Raw genomic sequence first — 20,413 nt, forward strand, 5'->3', positions numbered from 1 at the left:
TACCCCTCCACCCCACCCCACACACACAAAATATAGCCAGACCTCGGCCATGGGCTGGTTCCATGGTTGGGGTGGTGCATGACTGCCACCTAATGGTGATCGCTGGGTTTTCACAACGGAAGGGAATTGTAATGTCCCCACAAAAACATTGCCAGGCCCTATTCATGAAGGTTTGAAGAGAGAGTGAATGTTTGTCTTCAGCAGGAGCCCATAACCCGGGGTGAGGGATCACACCCTTTCCCAGTGAGATCCCACCATCCAGGCCATGCCATCTTCTCACAGCTCCCATCGGGCAGGAGGTACAGAAGCCTGAAGTCCCACACCACCAGCTTCAGGAACAGCTACTTCCCTTCAACCATTCGGTTCTTGAACCAACCGGCACAACCCTGATCACTACCTCAGTACAGCAACACTGGGACCACTTTGCACTACAATGGACTTTGTTTTTTTGTTCTAATTGTGTTCTTTCTTGTAAAAGTTGTGTATAATTTATGTTTTTCTTGTGAATGCTGATGCTCTGTGCCTGTGATGCTGCTGCAAGTAAGTTTTTCATTGCACCTGTGCCCACACGGACCTGTGCATCTGACAGTAAACTCGACTTTGACTTTTGTCTTTTCTTTTTCTCTGGCATTCCCTCGGGATGGAGAATTGCCTGTTTCCCCTCCGGTTCGGAGGGCGCTGAGGTGATCGGTGAGGCTGATGTGGGAACTGTAGACTCTTCTACAGACGAGGCAGGAGGTTCCTGAGGGGGTGGGTGGGTCGTATGCGAGGCAGTGCACCCCTTCTACCACTTGCTCGGAGCCTCTGTGCCCCCCACCCACCCGATGCAGGGACCCAAGGTTCAACCCCAACCCGAAACCCCCGTCTCCACTGAGCGGCAGTGGGCCAAGAGCTTCCCAGGAGTCAGCTGGGACATTGCATTTCTTCAGGAAGGCTTTTCCATGACAGAGCCGCGAACAGAGTGTCTGTTTTGGGAATCTGGTATCGGGCAGGTATTCTTCTGGTGGTGACATTATCAATAAGCAGATCACTAAATTGCCTCGTATTCCTCTGTGGGATCTTGCTGTGTGCATATTGGCTGCCATGTTTCTCACATGCCAACAATGACATCACTTCAAGAAGGACATCACTGGCTGCAAGGAGGTTTGGGATGTCCTGAGGTGGGGAAAGGTGCTACAGAAATGCAGGCCTGTCTCCCTGGTGATGTTGTGGGATGGGAGTGCAGGAGTTGAAGGACATTCCGACCCACCGGGGCAACTGCTCGGACTAAAGACACAACCAGGCGGGTGAATTCAGAGCTCCCATGGTGCACAGTGACAGCAGTCAGCTGGTCAGGGAATCCACAGTTAAGCCCATCATCACATTCGTCCAAAAGAAGTTTCAAGAAATTACGCCCACCTCTTGCTACCACCGACTCCCCCCACCCACTGAATCCTCTCCCACAGCCCACGGACACTCTCCCCCAACCTACAGAGTTCCCCGCCATGTCCAGATGCTACGTTGAGGACAACGGCAGGCGTTAAACATACCGAGATCCAGGGATGTTTCAGGGCCTCAGCAGCAGAGATGCGTTTGGCAGGGTTGATTGTCAACATTTTGTTGATGAGATCTTTGGCCTCAGGTGTCACCGTATCCCACTCTGGAGACGGGAACTACGGAACGAGAAAACAACAGCAAGCTACCACATGTTGCCTCGTCACCCCTAGCAACGAGAAGGCCGTGATTGTCGTGAAGTGATGCGGTGGGGCTCCCAGCCGAATGTAAACACTGCGGAGGTTTGGAAGCTCATAGACTCAAAGGGAAAGGACTGGAGAGAAGGGACGAAGGACAGAGATTACGTAAAACTACCACATTTGGAGCATTGTGCACAGTCCTGGTCACCCAATTATAGGAAAGATGTGGAGACTGTGCAGAAGAGGTTCACCAGGATGCTGCCTGGATTAGAGGGCATGAGCTACAAGGAGAGGTTGAACAAACTTAGGTTGTTCTCCCTAGAGCATTGGAGACTGAGGGGAGACCTGACAGTTGCTTTTAAAATTATGATAGGCAATAGATAGGGTAGAATCTTTACCCCAGGGTAGAAATGTCGAACACTATAGGACAGGCCTTTAAAGTGAGAGGGAGGAAGTTTAAAGGAGATGTGTGGGGCTAGATTTCTTTTACACAGAGAGTGGTGGGTGCCTGGAATGGGCTACCAGGGGAGGTGGAGGTAGATATGATAGGCAGGCACGGTAGTGTAGCGGTTAGCGTAACGCTATTACAGCACCAGCAACCTGGGTTCAATTCTGGCCGCTGTCTGTAAGGAGTTTGTACGTTATCCCCGTGTCTGCGTGGGTTTCCTCCGGGTGCTCCGGTTTCCTCCCACATTCTAAAGACGTACGGGTTAGGAAGCTGTGGGCGTGCTACGTTGGCGACGGAAGCGTGGCGACACTTGTGGGCTGCCCCCAGAACACTCTACGCAAAAAGGTGCATTTCACTGTGTGTTTCGATGTACATGTGACTAATAAAGATATCTTATCTCTTAGTAGCATGTAAGAGCTATTAGACAGACACATGAATATACAGGGAATGGAGGGATGTGGATCATATGCAGGCAGATAGATTTAGTTCAATTTGGCATCATGTTCAGCACAGACATCATGGGCCGAAGGGCCTGTTCCTGTGCTGTTCTGTGTTCTATACTTGTCCAGGTAGGAATGGTTGCTGCTTGGAGCCAAGCTGAAGACAGGGTGAAGTCACACTGGGGGGAGTCTGGGTAATGCTCCAGTTGAAGCCAGCTATCTCATTGGGCAGCACAGTGGCGCAGTGGTAGAGCCGCTGCCTCACAGTGCCAGAGACCTGGGTTCGATCCTGACCTCTGGCGCTGTCTGTGTGGAGTTTGCACGTTCTCCCTGTGACCGCGTGGGTTTCCCCCGGGTGCTCCGGTTTCCTCCCACATCCCAAAGACGTGCGGGTCAGTGAGGTAACTGGCTGCTGTAAATTACCCCCAGTGTGTGGGTGAGGGGTAGAATCGGGGGAGTGGGGGGAAGCTGATAGGAATGTGTGTGGAAGAGGTTACAGGGAAAATTAGTGGGGAGGTGGAACGGCACTGTAAGCCAGCAATGGGCTGAATGGCCTCCATCTGTGTTGTAAGGAAATGGACTTTTAGCTGGGAAGAAGCGGGTCAGGTCAGCGACTAAGTGACCACCTACTAGTTGTGTTGCTGGGGACCGAGATGTTCTGGTAATTGGTCTTCTTCCAGTAATGGAGAGGGTCCTGATCTCCCAGAGACAATAAGATCAGAGGATTAGAGGGCATGTGCTCTCAGGAGAGGCTGGACAAACTTGGGCTCTTTTCTCTGGAGCAGCAGAGGCTGAGGGGTGATCTGTTGGAGGTGTATAAAATTATGAGGGGCATAGATAGGGTGGACAAGCATTATTGAGCGATCCAACACCAGAGGGTATGCATTTAAGGTGAGAGGGGGTAGGTTCAGAACAGACGTGAGGGGTACGTTTTTTACTGAGAGGGTGGTGGATGCCTGGAATGCGTTGCCTGATAGGGTGGTGCAGGCTAATTCACTGGGGGCTTTTAAGAGGGGCTTGGATGGGCACATGAATGAGAGGAAAATAGAGGGATATGGGCATTCTGTAGGTAGGAGGGAATAGCTATGTCGGCACAACATTGTGGGCCGAAGGGCTTGTTCTGTGCTGTACTGTTCTATGTTCAATTACGGCTGCACCTCCCCACCCCTCATCTCTGCAGACCACACACCTGACAACAGTGCACAGATTCAGTACTCACATCGTAGGCTCCAGCTTTGATCTGTTGGTAGAGCCTGTGCTGATCTTCATCCCAGAACGGAGGGTAACCGACCAGCAGAATGTAGAGGATGACCCCTGCGGAAGGGAGCAGGAAGACAAAGAGAACAGACTGGACCAACCTCAGAGATACAATGAACACAGGAGAAGAGCAGGTCAGAGGCTGGGTGGCCTGTGGCGAGTGACTCACCTCCTGACACCTCAAAGCCTTTCCATCACCATCGACAATGCCCAAGTCCAGTGTGATACGGGCACACTCTCCAGGCCTGGGTGAGGGCAGATCCAACAACTCTCTATAAGGTCGACACCACCCAGGACAAAGCAGCCCGCTCGCTCGACACCCCTTCCACTGCCCTGAGCACTCCCTCCCTCCACCACCAGCCCACAGCGGCTGCAGTGTGTACTGGCTACAAAATACACTGCCACGTATCGGATGCACACTTGCCAAAGCAAGAAGCAAGTCAATAAGGAGTAAGCAACACCTTAGAGGTGTATAAGATCGTGAGGGACATAGACAGGGTGAAAACACACAGTCTTTTTCCCAGGGAGGGGGTGCTAAAAACAAGAGGACATAGGTTTAAGATCAGAGGTGAGAGATTTAAAAGGAACATAGGGTATTTGGAACGAGCTGCCAGAAATAGTGGTTGAGGCGGGCACATTAGCAATGTTTAACAGCCACCTAGATAAGTCCATGGATAGGAGAGGTGTAGAGGGCTGTGGGCCAAACGTGGGCAGATGAGCAGCCTCCTCAACCACTGGCAGCTCACTCCAAATACGCACCACCCTCTGCGTGAAGAAGCTGCCCCTGATGTCCCTTTTAAATCTCTCCCCTCTGATCGTAAACCTCTGCCCTCTTGTTTTTAGCACCTCCTCCCTGGGAAAAAGACTGTGTGATTTCACCCTGTCTACACCCCTCATGATCTTATACACCTCTATCAGGTCACCCCTCAATCTCCTACGTTCCAGGGAATAAAGTCCTAGTCTATGCAACCTCCTTCTAACTCAGGCCCCCAAGTCCGGGCAACATCCTGGTAAATCTTCTCTGGACCCTTTCTAGCTTAATAACAACTTGCCTATAACAGGGTGACCACAACTGTACACAATACTCCAAGTGTGGCCTCACCAATGTCTTACATAACTGCAACACAACTTCCCAACTGCTATACTCAGTGCCCCGACTGAAGAAGCTTTCTGTTGTTTTTGTGTCAACCCATTTGGTTCTCTTGTGTCCTCTAATTGTGGTGTCCTGAGCATCCCTAAGTGCAGTCACTCCCCCACTGGTGACTGTGCCTTCGGCTGCTGGGGTCCTGACCTCTCCCCACACTGCTCCTGCTCTCGTCTCTAGATCTTCTCATCAGAGTCTGGTTTAAGGAGCAGTTTGAGAGGAGACCAAGGTACATCAGAAAAGAGAAATAAAAGACTGCAGATGCTGGAATCTAGATGAAAAACACGACGATGCTGGAGGAACTCAGCAGGCCAGGCAGCATCCGTGGAGAAAAGCAGGCGGTCAACGTTTCGGGTGAGGACCCTCCTTCAGGACTGAAGAGAGGAAAAGGGGAAGCCCGATATATAGGAGGGAAAAGCAGAGCAGTGATAGGTGGACAGAAGAGGGGAGGTGGGGTGGGCACAGGGTGGTGATAGGTAGATGCAGGTAAGAGATAGTGATGGGCAGGTGTGGGGGAGGAGGGGAGAGCAGATCCACCGGGGGATGGGTCACAGGTGAGGAGAGAGAGGGGGAGAAAAGTAGAAAAAAAGAGGCTGGAAAAGGGAAGGAGCATGGTGGTGGGGGAGAATTCAATGTTCAATAGTACATAGAAATCTCCAGTGAATCTCTGGAACTCTGTACCCCAGAGAGTTGTGGATGCTGACTTATTGTAAGCACTTAACATGGAATCATTTAACGAGTAATACAGCATGGAAGCAGGCCCTTAGGCCCAACTCGTCCATGCTGACCACGGTGCCCATCAAGCACGTCCCCTTTGCCCGCCTTTGGCCCCTATCCCTCTAAACCTTTTCTATCCCTGTACTTATCCAACTGTCTTTCGAATGTTGTTACTGTACCTGCCTCAGCCACTTCCTCTGGCAGCTCGTTCCCTACACCCACCACCCTCTGGGTGAAGAAGTTGCCCCTCAGATCCCTTTTAAATCTTTCACCTCTCACCTTAAAACTATGCCCTGTAGTTTTTAGTTCCCCTTCCCTGGGAAAAAGACTGTATGCGTTCACCCTGCCTATGCCCCTGATGATTTTATACACCTCTATAAGGTCACCCGCAGTCTCTTACGTTCCAAGGAATAAAGACCTAGCCTGCCCAACCTCTCCCAATAACTCAGGCCCTCGAGTCCTAACAATATTCTCTGCGCTCTTTCCAGTTTAATGCCGCCTTTCCTATAACAGGGTGATCAAAACTGTACACCAGGTGTGGTCTCACCCTTGTACAACTGCAACACAACGTCCCAACTCCTACACTCAATGCCCTATAAAGTTGGAGGTAAACACATTTTTGAAAGATCGGGGAATCGAGGGCTGTGGGGAGCTGGCACAGAAGACCTGGGGCAGATCAGCTATGATCGTATTGAATGGTGGTGCAGGCTTGAGGGGCCGAGTGGCCTACTCCTGCTCCTATTTTCTTGCGTTCTTGTGTGAGAGCAGGGGTCGAGGTAGGGAGGGGTTCAGGCAGGGAATTCTGGAGCTCGGGATCCAGGCAGAAGAAGACAGGTTTGCCAGTGGTGGGACAATGAAACTGGGAATGATTCAGGATTAGGATTAGTCCACTGATCTCGAAGGACAAGGAGCTGCTGTAACTCCGGATGAATTATTGTTAACACTCTGTGAGTGCCTGAGATAGGAAGCCACGTTCAAAATCCTGCAAAAATACGAGCTTACCATTAATAGTATTAATGGTAAGACTCTTGGCAGTGTGGAGGATCAGAGGGATCTTGGGGTCCGAGTCCATAGGACGCTCAAAGCGGCTGCGCAGGTTGACTCTGTGGTTAAGAAGGCATATGATGTATTGTCCTTCATCAATTGTGGAATTGAACTTAGGAGCCCAGAGGTAATGTTGCAGCTATATAGGACCCTGGTCAGACCCCACTTGGAGTACTGTGCTCAGCTCTGGTCACCTCACTAGGGGAAGGATGTGGAAGCCAGAGAGATGGTGCAGAAGAAATTTACAAGGATGTTGCCTAGATTGGGGAGCATGCCTTATGAAAATAGGTTGAGTGAACTCGGCCTTTTCTCCTTGGAGCGACAGAGGATAAGGGGGGACCTGATAGAGGTATATAAGATGATAAGAGGCATTAATCGTGTGGATAGTCAGAGGCTTTTCCCAGGGCTGAAATGGTTGCCACAAGAGGACACAGGTTTAAGGTGCTGGGGAGTAGGTACAGAGGAGATGTCAGGGGTAAGTTTTTTTACTTACAGAGTGGTGGGTGCGTGGAATGGACTGCCGGCAATGATAGGGTCTTTTAAGAGACTTTTGGATAGGTACATGGAGCTTAGAAAAAGAGGGCTGTGGGTAAACCTAGTAATTTCTAAGGTAGGGACCTGTTCGGCACAGCTTTGTAGGTTTTCTATGTTTCTATTACATATTTTGTCTGCCTCCTTCTCTTGCACCCTTCCAGCAGCTCTCCGTCTCCCCTGAGCCTGGATTGTTGATCAATGTGCTGTCCATCCACACCCCTTCCCAGCCGCAGGATCAGATTTTAATATAATTTCCCACTCGGGTAATGAGCTTTGTTGGTCGTACTGAATGATCTCAAAATTTCTCAATGGAGACGTCAATGTTTTCATTAATTTAATTGAGCTGAGCTTTTGCAAAGCAAACAGGAAAGGTTAGTGAAATTATTTCAACATTAGTAGAAAACAGGGGGTTGGGATTAATGGGTCAGTGTCGGATACACGATCTGTAACCAATGGAGCCACAACCATTTAAAATCCACATTAATGACTTGGATGAGAGTAATGTCGACAATTAGTTGATGTTACAAAGATAGGTCCAAGTCCATAGCTCCCTGAAAGTGGTGACCCAGTTGGATAAGATGGTGAAGACGGCAGACAGCGTGCTTCCCTTCATGGGTTAGGGCATAGAATATGAAAGTTAAGACGTAATGTTGCATCCATCAAAGATCCCCACCACCCGGGCCGTACCATCTTCTCACAGCTCCCATCGGGCAGGAGGTACAGAAGCCTGAAGTCCCACACCACCAGGTTTAGGAAGAGCTACTTCCCTTCAACCATTCGGTTCTTGAACAAACCGGTACAACCCTAATCACTACAGTTTAGGAAAACTATGACCATGTTGATCACTTTGCACTAAAATGGACTTATTTTTGTTCTAATTGTGTTCTTTCTTGTAAAAAAAAAATGTGTATAATTTATGGTTAATTTATGTTTTTCTTGTGAATGCTGCTTATCTGATGCTCTGTGCCTGTGATGCTGCTGCAAGTAAGTTTTTCATTGCACCTGTGCACACGTGGACTTGTGCATCTGACAATAAACTCGACTTTGACTTTACAAACACTGGTTAGCCTGCACCCAATGGGTGTGACAGTGGACAGTGTCCGTGGGCTGTGGGAGGGGATTCAGTGGGTTGGGGGAGTCGGTGATGGGGGAGAGTGTCCATGGGTTGTGGGAGGGGATTCAGTAGATGGGGAGAGTGGGTGATGGGGGAAGAGTGTCCGTGGGCTGTGGGAGGGGACTCGGTGGTGGATTGAGTCTGGAAAAGTGGCTACTTTTACGTAGCCCCTGTAATACGGGCAAATGATCCAAGACAGTGACCAGAGCCGAAACTGAAAATGAAGCAGAACCAAGGACCAATAGTTTGTTGCTCAAAGCTCAGAGAAATTGGCAGGTGTTAGTCGCTGACTGGTGAAATTCAGGGAGCAAGTTCAGGAGCGGAGCCTCGGTAGCCATGGGCTGTCCACCTGCAGTGAATGTGTGGGAGGCAGTAGGTGGGGAGTGCAGGGTGGCGGGGGTTCTGACCTGGAGAACGGTCCTGAGGTTGTGAGGGACGAATGTGTCTCGTGATGCTGGGTTAGCAATGATTATTGGCCCTGGACACCAGGGGGAGCACCTCATCCTACTGAAGCAGCGATTCCCCACACCTCCCAGACAGCAGATACCTCCACACCTCAGGAACACGAGACATAGGAGCGGAATTAGGCCATTCGGCCCATCGAGTCTGCTCTGCCATTCAATCATGGCTGATTTTTTTTTTCAACCCCCATTCTCCTACCTTCTCCCTGTAAAATAGTAAATCAGTTTATTATTGTCACATGTACCGAGGTACAGTGAAAAACTTTGTTTTGCATGCCGTCCATACAGATCATTTCATTACATCGGTACATTGAGGTAGTACAAGGAAGAAAATAACAGAATGCAGAATAAAGTGTTACAGTTACAGAGAAAGTGCAGCGCAGGCAGACAATAAGGTGCAAGGTCATAACAAGGGAGATCGTGAGGTCAAGAGTCCACGTTATTGTACTAGGGGACCGTTCAATAGTCTTATAACAGCGGGATAGAAGCTGTCCTTGAGCCTGGAGGGGAGGCTGGAGAGTCTAAGGAGGGGAGGCTCGTTTTCGTGAAGTGCTGGGCTTTGTCCACAACTCTCTGCGGTTTCTTTCGGTCCTGGACAGAGCAGTTGCTGTACCAAGCCGTGATGCATCCGGATAGGATGCTTTCTATGGTGAATCAATAAAAGCTGGTGACAGTCAAAGAGGACATGCCAAATTTCTTTTAACCCTTAACCCCCTTACCAATCAAGAACCTATCGATCTCTGCCTTAGGTACACTCAACAACTTGGCCTCCACAGCCATCTGTGGCAATTAATTCCATAGATTCCTCCTCATCTCAGTTCTAAAGGGACATCCCTTTATTCTGAGGCTGTGCCCTCTGGTCCTGGACTCTCCCACTGATGGAAACATCCTCTCCACGTCCACTCTATCCAGGCCTTTCAGTATTTGGTTTCAATGAGATCCCCTCTCATCCTTCTGACCATTGAGTACAGGCCCAGAGACGTCAAATACTCCACATGTTAACCCTTTAATTCTTGGGATCAGTCTTGTGAACCTTCTCTGGACCCTCTCCAGGGCCAGCACATCTTTCCTTAGATCTCAACATGTTTCATGCAACTGCTCTGCCCGGGACTGCAAGAAACTGCAGAGAGTTGCGGAGACAGCTCAGCACATCACGGAAACCAGCCTCCCCTCATGGACTCTGTCCACACTTCTCACTCCCTTGGTAAAGCAGCCAACATAATCAAAGACCCCACCCACCCCGGACATTCTCTCTTCTCCCCTTGCCCATCAGGCAGAAGATACAAAAGCCTGAAGGCACGTACCACCAGCTTCTATCCCGCTGTTTTAAGACTATTGAACAGTTCCCTCATACGATAAGATGGACTTCTAACCTCACAATCTACCTCATCATGGCCTTGCACCTTATTGTCTGCCTGCACTGCACTTTCTCTGTAACTGTAACACTTTATTCTGCATTTTGTTAGTGTTTTCCCTTGTACTACCTCAATGCACTGATGTGATGAAATGATCTGTATGGATGGCATGCAAAACAAAGTACCTCGGTATGTGTGACAATAAAAAACCAATCTACCAAATTATTCCTGAAGATGGAACCTTTGACAGTGTAAAACTCCCATAATACTGTACTTGAGCCTAGATTTCTCTGGAGCGGGACAGGAAGCCATAAATCTCTGACTGAGAGGCGATGGTCCCACCGCCGTGAGATGGCTGCCTGGGGAAATCTGTTGATGTGCAAGCAAGAAACACCCAGTCCCTGATCACCTGCTGCCCCTTGGGTCCCAACCTGTCACCCTTGAGATATCAGTTCCATAATAATAATCTCAGACTGCACGTGCCTGGTGAGAAACACACAAATATTGTTCTGCCTTTCTCCAATAACTTGCTGGAATAATATTTGTGAGACCCTTCACTCTGACTGTCACACACTCCATTGCTGGAGGGAAGCCAGACAAGACTACTACCTCTGGAGGAGTCGGTCCCCAAAGCTTTACTTACCACAAGCCCACAGGTCCACGGGTTTAGCATAGGGATCTTTCCTCAAGACCTCAGGAGAGAGATACCCAGGGGTGCCAGCAAAGCCTGCAGAGAGAATGGAAGCAAGAGATAGAACTTGGCCAACTGTTTGAATGAAGTGAGGCTTCGATCTCTCCTTCGCTCCGTCCGCTGTTCCAGACGGGATCTCCCGGTGGCCAGCCATTTTAATTCCACTTCCCATTCCCACACCGACACGTCCGTCCCCGGCCTCCCCAACTGCTGAGTTGAAGCTGGATGCGGATTAGAGGAACAGCACCTCGTATTCCGCCTTGGCAGTCTCCAACCTGATGATATGAACATCAAATTCTCTAACTTCCAGTAATCCCTCCACTCTGTCCCTTCCCCCTTTTCTTGATCCCACTGGCCTCCCCACCTCTTTCCACTGCCCCATCCTCGCCATCTACCTCTCACCCACACATTCCTCCCACTGGGTCCCCTCCCCACCTCCATCCCATTGTCCACCATCCTCTCCTATGAGATTCCTCCTTCTTCACCCCTTTACCACTTCCACATCACCTCCCAGCTTCTGGCATCATTCCCACTCCCACCCCACACCCCCCCTCCACCCCACCTCACCCGGATCCTCCTATCACCCGCCAGCTCTTGTTTTATCCCTTCCCTTCACCTTTTTTAAAACTTTATTCATACAGCACGGTAACAGGCCCTTCCGGCCCAACGAGCCCGCGCCGCCCAATTACACCCATGATAACCGACCAACCCGTACGTCTTTGGAATGTGGGAGGAAACCGGAGCACCCGGAGGAAACCCACGCAGACACGGGGAGAACGTACAAACTCCTTACAGACAGCGGCCGGAGTTGAATCCCGATCGCTGGTGCTGTAATAGCGTTACGCTAACTGCTTCACTACCGTGCCGCCCAGGCTGTGTCCCCCCTTTCTTTCCAATCCAGATGAAGGGTCTCGACCCGAAACGTCGACTGTCCATCTCCCTCCACAGATGCTGCCCGACCCGCTGAGTTCCTCCAGCAGTGTGTGTGTTGTTCTTGTTTCGATGCTGCACAACTCTAGGACTCTATTTAATGTCCATCCCTAATGATCTCTGAACTGAAGGGTAACTGGAAGTCAACCAGTTACCCTGTGGTCTCCTCTACCTCCTTTCTATCTCCCCTTCCCGTGTGATCCAGAAATACCTGCCGTTCCTCTCCCTACCGTCGACCTTTCTCCTCCACCTGCTTTGCTTTTAACATTCTTGTCCTCGTTTCCAAGTTCACTCCAAGACTCATCCCCTCCACATTGCCCTCCCTGTCTCTGCGACCTCCTCCGACCCACCAACTCTCCTCCATTCCTGGCCCCTTGTCCATCCATCTCTCCTCCCACAGTGACCGTCTCCCCCAACTCTCTGTAATTCCCTCCCCAAACCTCTCCATCCCCCTAGACGACAGATCTTCGGTGGATTAATACATTGGTAAAATACTGGGCAGCAGTCAAAGATCGAGGGACCCGAGTTCAAATCCCACCAGATCCACTGAGCAAATTAAATACAAATAATTAAGTAAATCTGGAATTTAAAAAAAAGATCTACTTTTAGTAAGAGTAACTTTAAAACTGCCTGAATGTCAGGAAAACCATTCTGGGTCAGCAATGTCCTTCAGGGTACAGAGATCTTGAGTCTGGTCTATATGTGACTCCAGACCCACCAATGTGGTTGACTTCCAGTTACCCTTCAGTTCAGAGATAGTTAGGCATGGACATTAAATGGAGTCATAGAGTTGTACAGCATAGAAACAGGCTCTTCGGCCCACCTGGTCTATGCTGACCGTCATACCTATCTAAACAAATCCCATTTGCCGGCATTAATTCCACATCCCTCTATGCCCCGCTCATTCAAGTAAATGGCGTTACTGTTCCTGCCTCCTCTGGCAGCTCATTCCAGATACCAACTACGCTGTGGGTGGAAAATTTATCCCCCAGATCCCCTTTAAAGTTCCTCCCTCTCACCTCACAATCTACCTCGTTATGACCTTGCACCTTATTGTCTGCCTGCACTGCACTTTCTCTGTAACTGCAACACTTTATTCTGCATTCTGTTATTATTTCCCCTTGTACTGCCTCAATGCACTGTGGAACGGAATGATCTGTATGGATGGCATGCAAAACAACGTTTTTCACTGGACCTCGGTACGTGTGACAATAGAATATCGAACATAGAACATTACAGCACAGTACAGGCCCTTCGGCCTATGATGTTGTGCCGACATTTTATCCTGCTCTAACTCTATCTAACTCTTCCCTCCCACATAGCCCCCCATTTCTCTATCATTTATGTGTCTATCCAAGAGTCTCTTAAATATCTCTAATGTATCTGCCCCCACCACCTCTGCCGGCAGTGCGTTCCACGCACCCACCACTCTCTGTGTAAAAAACCTACCCCTGACATCCCCCTTATACCTTCCTCCAATCACCTTAAAATTATGTCCCCTCGTGTTAGCCATTTTTGCTCTGGGAAAAAGTCTCTGACTGTCAGAAACAGTCATAAACTAATTTACCTTTATACACCCCACCATAGTAAACAGATACTGACTATCTACCCTATCTATGCCTGTCATACTTTTATAAACCTCTATCATGTCACCTCTCAGCCTCCTTCGTTCCAGGGAAAACAGTCCCAGCTCGTCCGGTCTCTCCTGATAACTCCAGCCCCAGTAACATGCTGACATTATCAGTGATGTCCATAGACTATGAATGAATAGATGTTAACACACGACCTCCGTGGTAACCCCCCTGTGCTCTGTTCTCCTTTTCAAGTTCAATTCACTGGTCTCATGTGTGAAGTGCCCTGGCACATTTTGCAACATTAAAGGTGCTACATCATTGGAAGTTGTTGTTGTTAGACAGCAGACGATAATGGTTACTTAAAGAGGGATGGTGCCTTTTCTGGCAGACGCGCAGCACATTATAGACTCTGAGTGCTTCCGGTGATGGGTATTCACACACAGCGGTGTGAATATTTTTGCAATGCAGTGCTGACTCTATCTGTGAATGACTACAGGTTACGTTTACAACACAGAGCACACTCGCATTACCCATCTGCTTACTCCAGCTTGACACAACACAGAAATATTCTGGATACTGGAAACATATCGTCGTTCCTTCATCGTCACTGGCTCCAAGCCCTGGAACTCCCATCCCAACAGCACCACGGGAGCACCTTCCCCAGAGGAGATGTTACTCCTGCCCGATGGTAGCTGTGAGAAGATGGAATGGCCGGGGTGGTGGGGGTCTTTGATGATAGATGCTGCCTTCTTGAAGCAGCACCTCATGGAGATACTTTTGCTAGTGGAGAGGGATGTGCCCGTGATGTATTGGGCTGCGTTCCTGCAGATTCAAATTGCCGTACCAGACCATGATGCAACCAGTCAGGGTACTTTCAACAATACATCTGTAGAAGCTTGATAGAGTGTTCAGTGACAAGCCGAACCTCCTTAACCTCCTAAGAAAGTAAAGGGGCTGGCGCACCTTCCTTGTGATTGCATCTGTGTGCTGGGCCCAGGACAGGTCATCTGCTATGTTAATATCCGATATTTAAATAATAATCTCTTCTATTTTTCCTTCCAAAGTGGATGACCTTGCAGTTACCAACATTGTACTCCATCTGCCAGACCCTTGCCCACTCACTTTACCTATCCATATCTCTCTGTAGACTCTCCGCATCCTCTGCTACATCTATTTCTTGGTTTACTGCCTGTGCCACTGTAATGTTATTATTTGGTGGCCTAGAGACAACTCTCACCAGTTATTTTTTCCCTTTACTATTCCTAAGGGCAGGCACGGTAGTGTAGCAGTTAGTGTAACGCTATTACAGCGCCAGCAACCCGGATTCAATTCTGGCCGCTGTCTGTAAGGAGCTTGTATGTTCTCCCCGTGTCTATGTGGGTTTCCTCCCACATTCCAAAGACGTACTGGTTAGGAAGCTGTGGGCATGCTATGTTGGCGCCCGAAGCGTGGCGACACTTGCGGGCTGCCCCCAGAACACTCTGCGCAAAAGATGCATTTCACTGTGTGTTTCAATGTACCTGTGACTAATGAAGATATCCTATCTTATCTTTAAGAGGCATTTAGACAGACATATGAACAGGCAGGGAATGGAGGGGTATGGACCATGTGCAGGCAGATGTGCTATTTAAATTGGCGTCATGGTCAGCATCGACAGGGTGGGCCAAAGGGCCTGTCCCTGCAATGGATTGCTCTGTGTTTGACTCAACTCACCAAACCAAGCCTGTTGGTCCCCTTCAACTTCGATGGCGAGGCCAAAGTCGGCAAGTTTCACGGCAGCCCCTTTGTTCTTGGAGGCGAGAAGCAGATTCTCTGGCTGGAATTGGAGAGGAGGAAGTCAGACTGGTGACCAGACAGCAGGAGAGTCAACAAAACCAACCCCTTCACCCCTCCTGCCCAGGGGCTTGCAATCCGAGGTCAGGATCGGAAGTTAGAGATGCTTATTAGGGAATCATACAGACGTACAGCAGGTCCACTACCAACATAATCAAAGACCCCTCTCACCCTGGACTGAACATCAACCACCCATTTACACAATCCCATTTTTATTCCCCCCATATTTCCGTCAATTCCCCCCTGGATTCTACCCCTCACCTACACATCGGAGGGGTACGTTTTTTTTTACAGAGAGTGGTTGATCTGTGGAACTCACTGCCAGAGGAGATGGTGGAGTCAGGTACAGTCACTAAATCGGTAAATTAGTTTATTATTGTCACGAGTCGGGGTATAGTGAAAAACTTTGTTTTGCATGCTGTCCATACAGATCATTTCATTACAACAGTGTACTGAGGTAGTACAAGGGAAAACAATAACAGAATGCAGAATAAAGTGTTACAGCTACAGAGAGAGTGCAGTGCAGGCAGACAATAAGGTGCAAGGCCACGACAAGGTAGATTGTGAGGTCAAGAGTCCATCTTATTGTACTAGGGAACTGTTCAATCGTCTTAAAACAGCGGGATAGAAGCTGTCCTTGAGCCTGGTGGAATGTGTTTTCAGGCTTTTGTATCTTTTGCCCGATGGGCGAGGGGAGAAGAGAGAATGTCCGGGGTGGGCGGGGTCTTTGATTATGTTGGCTGCTTTCCTGAGGCAGCAAGAAGTGTAGACAGAGTCCATGGAGGGGAGGCTGGTTTCCATGATGTGCTGAGCTGTGTCCACGGCTCTCTGCAGTTTCTTGCGGTAACAGGCAGAACAGTTGTCGTACCAAGCTGTGATGCATCTGGATAAGGGGCATTTAAATTAAGCACCTGAACAGATAATGTATCGAAGGATATGGTCCAATTGCAGGCAAATGGGCTCAGTGTAGATGGGCAAAATGGTTGGCATGGACATGATGGGCCAAAGGGCCTGTTTCTCTGCTGTTTGACTCTATCGGGGGTAGTTTATATTGGCCACACTACTACATAAGGTCTGGTTACCACGTTACTCCGAGGCACTAGAGAGACTGCAGAGAAGATCTGAAAGGATGCCATCAGAAGTGAGATGGGTACATCTCAGGGAAGGAAGAACAGACTGGGTTTTCACAAGGAAAGAAGGCACAGGGGTGACTTTATGGAGGCCTTTAAAATGGTGAAGGGTGTTGAGGGACATTTCCACTTGCAGGGAAAACAGTAATCAGAGGCCGTCAAGGTAAGAGTCAGTAATAAAAACAGTCAGCAATTCAGAAGAAACTCCTTGACCCAAAGAGCAGCAATAATGTGGAACTCACTCCCACAGGGAGTCATCAAGCCACACAGCACAGAGAGAGAGATTTCGGTTCACTAAGTCCCTGCCAACCATGAAACATGAGTCTACATTCATTCCATTTTATTCTCCTTACATTCCCATCAATTCCTCCCCCCCCCCCCCCCCCAGATTCTACCCCTCACCCACACAACTGGGGACAATTTACAGCGGCCAATTAACCCACCGACCCGCATGTCGTTGGGATGTGGGAGGAAACCGGAGCACCCGGGGGAAACCCATGCAATCACAGGGAGAACGTGCAAACTCCACACAGACAGCACCAGAGGTCAGGATTGATGCAAGTGAGTGCTTGCTGGTTGGCACAGACTTGGTGGGCCAAAGGGCCTGTTCTGTGCTGTGTGTCACTAATATAAAGTGATAGAGTCAGAGAGTCATACAGGAAACAGGCCCTTCGGCCCAACTCATCCATGCTGACTGTGTTGCCCAGCGAGCTGGTCCCATCTGCCCACGTTTGGCCCATAGCCCTCTAAACCTCTCCTGTCCATGTGCTTATCTAGGTGGCTTTTAAACGTTGCTAATGTGCCTGTCTCAATCACTGTTTCTGGCAGTTCGTTGCAAATACACACCACCCTTTGCATGAAGAAGCTGCCCCTGATGTCCCTTTTAAATCTCTCGCCTCTGATCGTAAACCTCTGCCCCTCTTGTTTTTAGTCCCCCCTCCCTGGGAAAAAGACTACGTGCTTTTCATTTGCATCCGTGATGTCTGTCTCGTTCATGCTCCTGCAGAGTGCCTTGGGATGTCTTGCTATGTAAAAGGTGCTATAGAAATGCAGGTGTTTGTTGTCAGTAGAGAAGAAGACAAGAAGAGATAGCAAATGTGTCTAAGACTAGAGGGCACAGGTTTAGGGTAAAGAGTGGAAGGTTTAGAGGGGATCTGAGGCAGAACTTTTTCACCCAGAGGGTGGTTGGAAACTGGAACACACTGCCTGGAGGGACTGTGGAGGCAGAGACTCACAATATTGAACAAGTATCTGGATGAGCACTTGGAACTGTCAAGGCACAGAAGGCCAGGGACTAAATGCTAGTAGAACATTGAACAGTACAGCAGAGGAACAGGCCCTTCGGCCCACCATGTCTGCGCCGAACATGATGCCAAATTAAACTAATCCCTTCTGCCTGCCATTGATCCATATCCCTCTACTCCCTGCACATTCATGTGTCTATCTAAAAGCCTCTTAAATGCCACCATCGTATCTGCTTCCACCCCCACCCCTGGCAGCCCGTTCCAGGCACCCACCACTCTCTGTGTGAAAACTTGCCCCACACATCTCCTTTGAACTTTCCTCCTCTCACCTTAAATGCATGCCCTCTGGTATTGGATCGCTCAAGAATGGGAAAAAGATATTGCTTGTCCACTCTATCTGTGCCCCTCATCATTTTATGGAAGTGTATAAAATTATCACCCCTCAGCCTCCACCGCTCCAGAGAAAAGAGCTCAAGTTTGTCCAGCCTCTCCTGATAGCACATGCCCTCTAATCCAGGCAGCATCCTAGTAAACCTCCTCTGCACCCTCTCTAAAGCCTCGACATCCTTCCTGTAGTGAGGTGACCAGAATTGCATGCAATACTCTAAATGTGGCCTAACCAGAGTTCTACAGAGATGCATCGTAACTTCTTGACTCCTGTACTCAATACCTCGATTAATAAATGCAAGCATTCTACAAGCCGCCTTAACCACCCTGTCTACCTGTGTAGCCACTTTCAATGAGTCATGGACTTGCACCCCAAGGTCTCTCTGCTCTTCAACACTGCTTAGCGTCTTGCCCTAAGAGTGCACTGCCTCTTGACATTAGTCCCACCAAGGTGCAACACCTCATATTTATCCGGGTTAAACTCCATCTGCCATTTCTCTGCCCACATCTGCAAATGATCTATATCACTCTGTATCTGTCGCCAGTCTTCTACACTATTCACAACTCCACCAATCTTGGTATCGTCTGCAAACTTACTAACCCATCCATCAACATACTCGTTCAGGTCATTTATGTACATCACAGACAGCAGAGGTCTCACAGGCCTCCAGCCCGAATAAGTCCTTCAACCACCACCCTCTGTCTTCTGTGGGCAACCCAGTTCTGGATCCACACAGCCAATTCTCCACTGACCCCATGCATCTGAACTTTCTTGATTAACCGATGATGTGGGATCTTGTCAAATGCCTTACTGAAGTCCATATAGTTGACATCTACAGCTCTACCTTCATCAATCTCTCTCGTCACCCTGTCAAAAAGCTCAACCAGGTTAGTAAGACACAACTTGCCCCACACAAAGCTATGCTGGCTTTCTCTAATCAACCCATTGGATTCCAGATGCTCGTATATCCCATCCCTAAGAATTTTCTCCAGCAATTTCCCTACAGCTGACGTGAGACTCACCGGTCCATAGTTCCCGGATTTTCCCTTGTTCCTTTCTTAAATAGAGGAACAACATTAATCACTCGCCAGTTATCTGTGACCTCACCCGTGGTCAAAGAGGACACAAAGATACTGGTCAAGGCCCCAGCAATTTCCTCCCTAGCCTCCCTCAGCAACCTGGGGTATATTCCATCGGGCCCCGGGGACTTATCCACCTTAATACTGCTTAGTAGACCTAACACTACCTCCTTCTTGACCTCTAAGTGCCCTAACGTGTTTCCGCCCTCAGTTCCAATTTCTGCGTCCTGCACATCCCTTTCCTGGGTAAATACTGGAGAAATACTCAGTATTTCTGCATCCAAAATACCCACATCCTCTGCATCCAAACACGGATTCCCTTCTTTATCCTTAAGTGGTCCTACCCTTTCCCTCATTATCCTCTTATTCCTTATGTAGGTTTAGAATGCCTTTGGATTCTCCTTAATCCTACTTGCTAAGGACTTTTCATGGCCCCTCCTGGCTTTCCTAATTCCTTTCTTGAATTCATTTCTAGCTTCTTTATGGCCCTCACGTGCTCTATAACTTCCAAAGCTCTACATACTTGTCCTTTTTCGTCTTGACTAAGTTCATCACTTCTCTGGACATCCAAGGTTCCCTTATTTTCCCATTCATGGCCTCCCTTCTAATCAGGACATACCTGTCCTGTACCCTATGTATTTGATCCTTAAACACTTCCCACATGTTCGACGTGGACTTCCCAGCAAAAATGTGTTCCCAGTTTACTCCACCTAGTTCCTGCCGTATGCCTTCATAATTAGCCCTGCTCCAATTTAAAACCCTCCCACTAGCCCCATACCTATCCTTATCTACAGCTATCGTGAAAGACCTGTCATTCTGTGTAAGTGCACTGTAGTGCACTAATCACTAGTCATAAAACTGAAGAGGAAAGGGCCACCTCTCGGCAGTGCACTATTTGCAATTCAATTAACATCCCTGCCACTCACTGCCTGACTAATCCTTTGTCTTTCACCAGCTTTCCATATTGCTTTGCATCACTTTGTATGTCTGCCTGTTGAACAAGAGGTTGAAGCTTTAGAACCACCTTTGCCCTGGCTGCCAGCAATTCCATTAAAGCCATCAACAAAGCAGCTGCTATTTAACAGTTATTTTGTTAGGAAATAATTAACCTCGCACAAATCCCAGAAACAGGCACAAACATCGGATCACGAGCACAGCCCTCCCCACCACTGACAGCATCTACAGGAGGTGCTGCCTCAAGAAGGCAGCATCCATCATCAAAGATTTCCACCATCCGGGCCGTGCCGTCTTCTTGCTGCTCCCATCAGGCAGGAGGTACAGAAGCCCGAAGTCCCACACCACCAGGTTCAGGAACAGCTACTTCCCTTCAACCATTCAGTTCTTGAACTGACCCGCA

The 20,413-nt window shown here is 49.0% G+C and overlaps 1 protein-coding gene across 1 annotated transcript in view; it reads right to left on the reverse strand.

Annotated features, from left to right (window-relative positions):
* LOC127569302 (calcium/calmodulin-dependent protein kinase type II subunit alpha) overlaps positions 1-20,413 on the reverse strand; it is a 197,166-nt gene that overhangs the window by 34,076 nt on the left and 142,677 nt on the right. Inside the window, exons 7-10 of the mRNA XM_052013818.1 lie at positions 15,096-15,198; positions 10,831-10,914; positions 3,781-3,875; positions 1,530-1,652 (exon numbers count right to left, since the gene is read on the reverse strand). Coding sequence (XP_051869778.1) covers positions 1,530-1,652; positions 3,781-3,875; positions 10,831-10,914; positions 15,096-15,198 — 405 coding nt within the window. The remainder of the gene's footprint in view (positions 1-1,529; positions 1,653-3,780; positions 3,876-10,830; positions 10,915-15,095; positions 15,199-20,413) is intronic.

The sequence above is a fragment of the Pristis pectinata genome, chromosome 4, assembly GCF_009764475.1.
Source record: "Pristis pectinata isolate sPriPec2 chromosome 4, sPriPec2.1.pri, whole genome shotgun sequence".
Taxonomy (NCBI): domain Eukaryota; kingdom Metazoa; phylum Chordata; class Chondrichthyes; order Rhinopristiformes; family Pristidae; genus Pristis; species Pristis pectinata.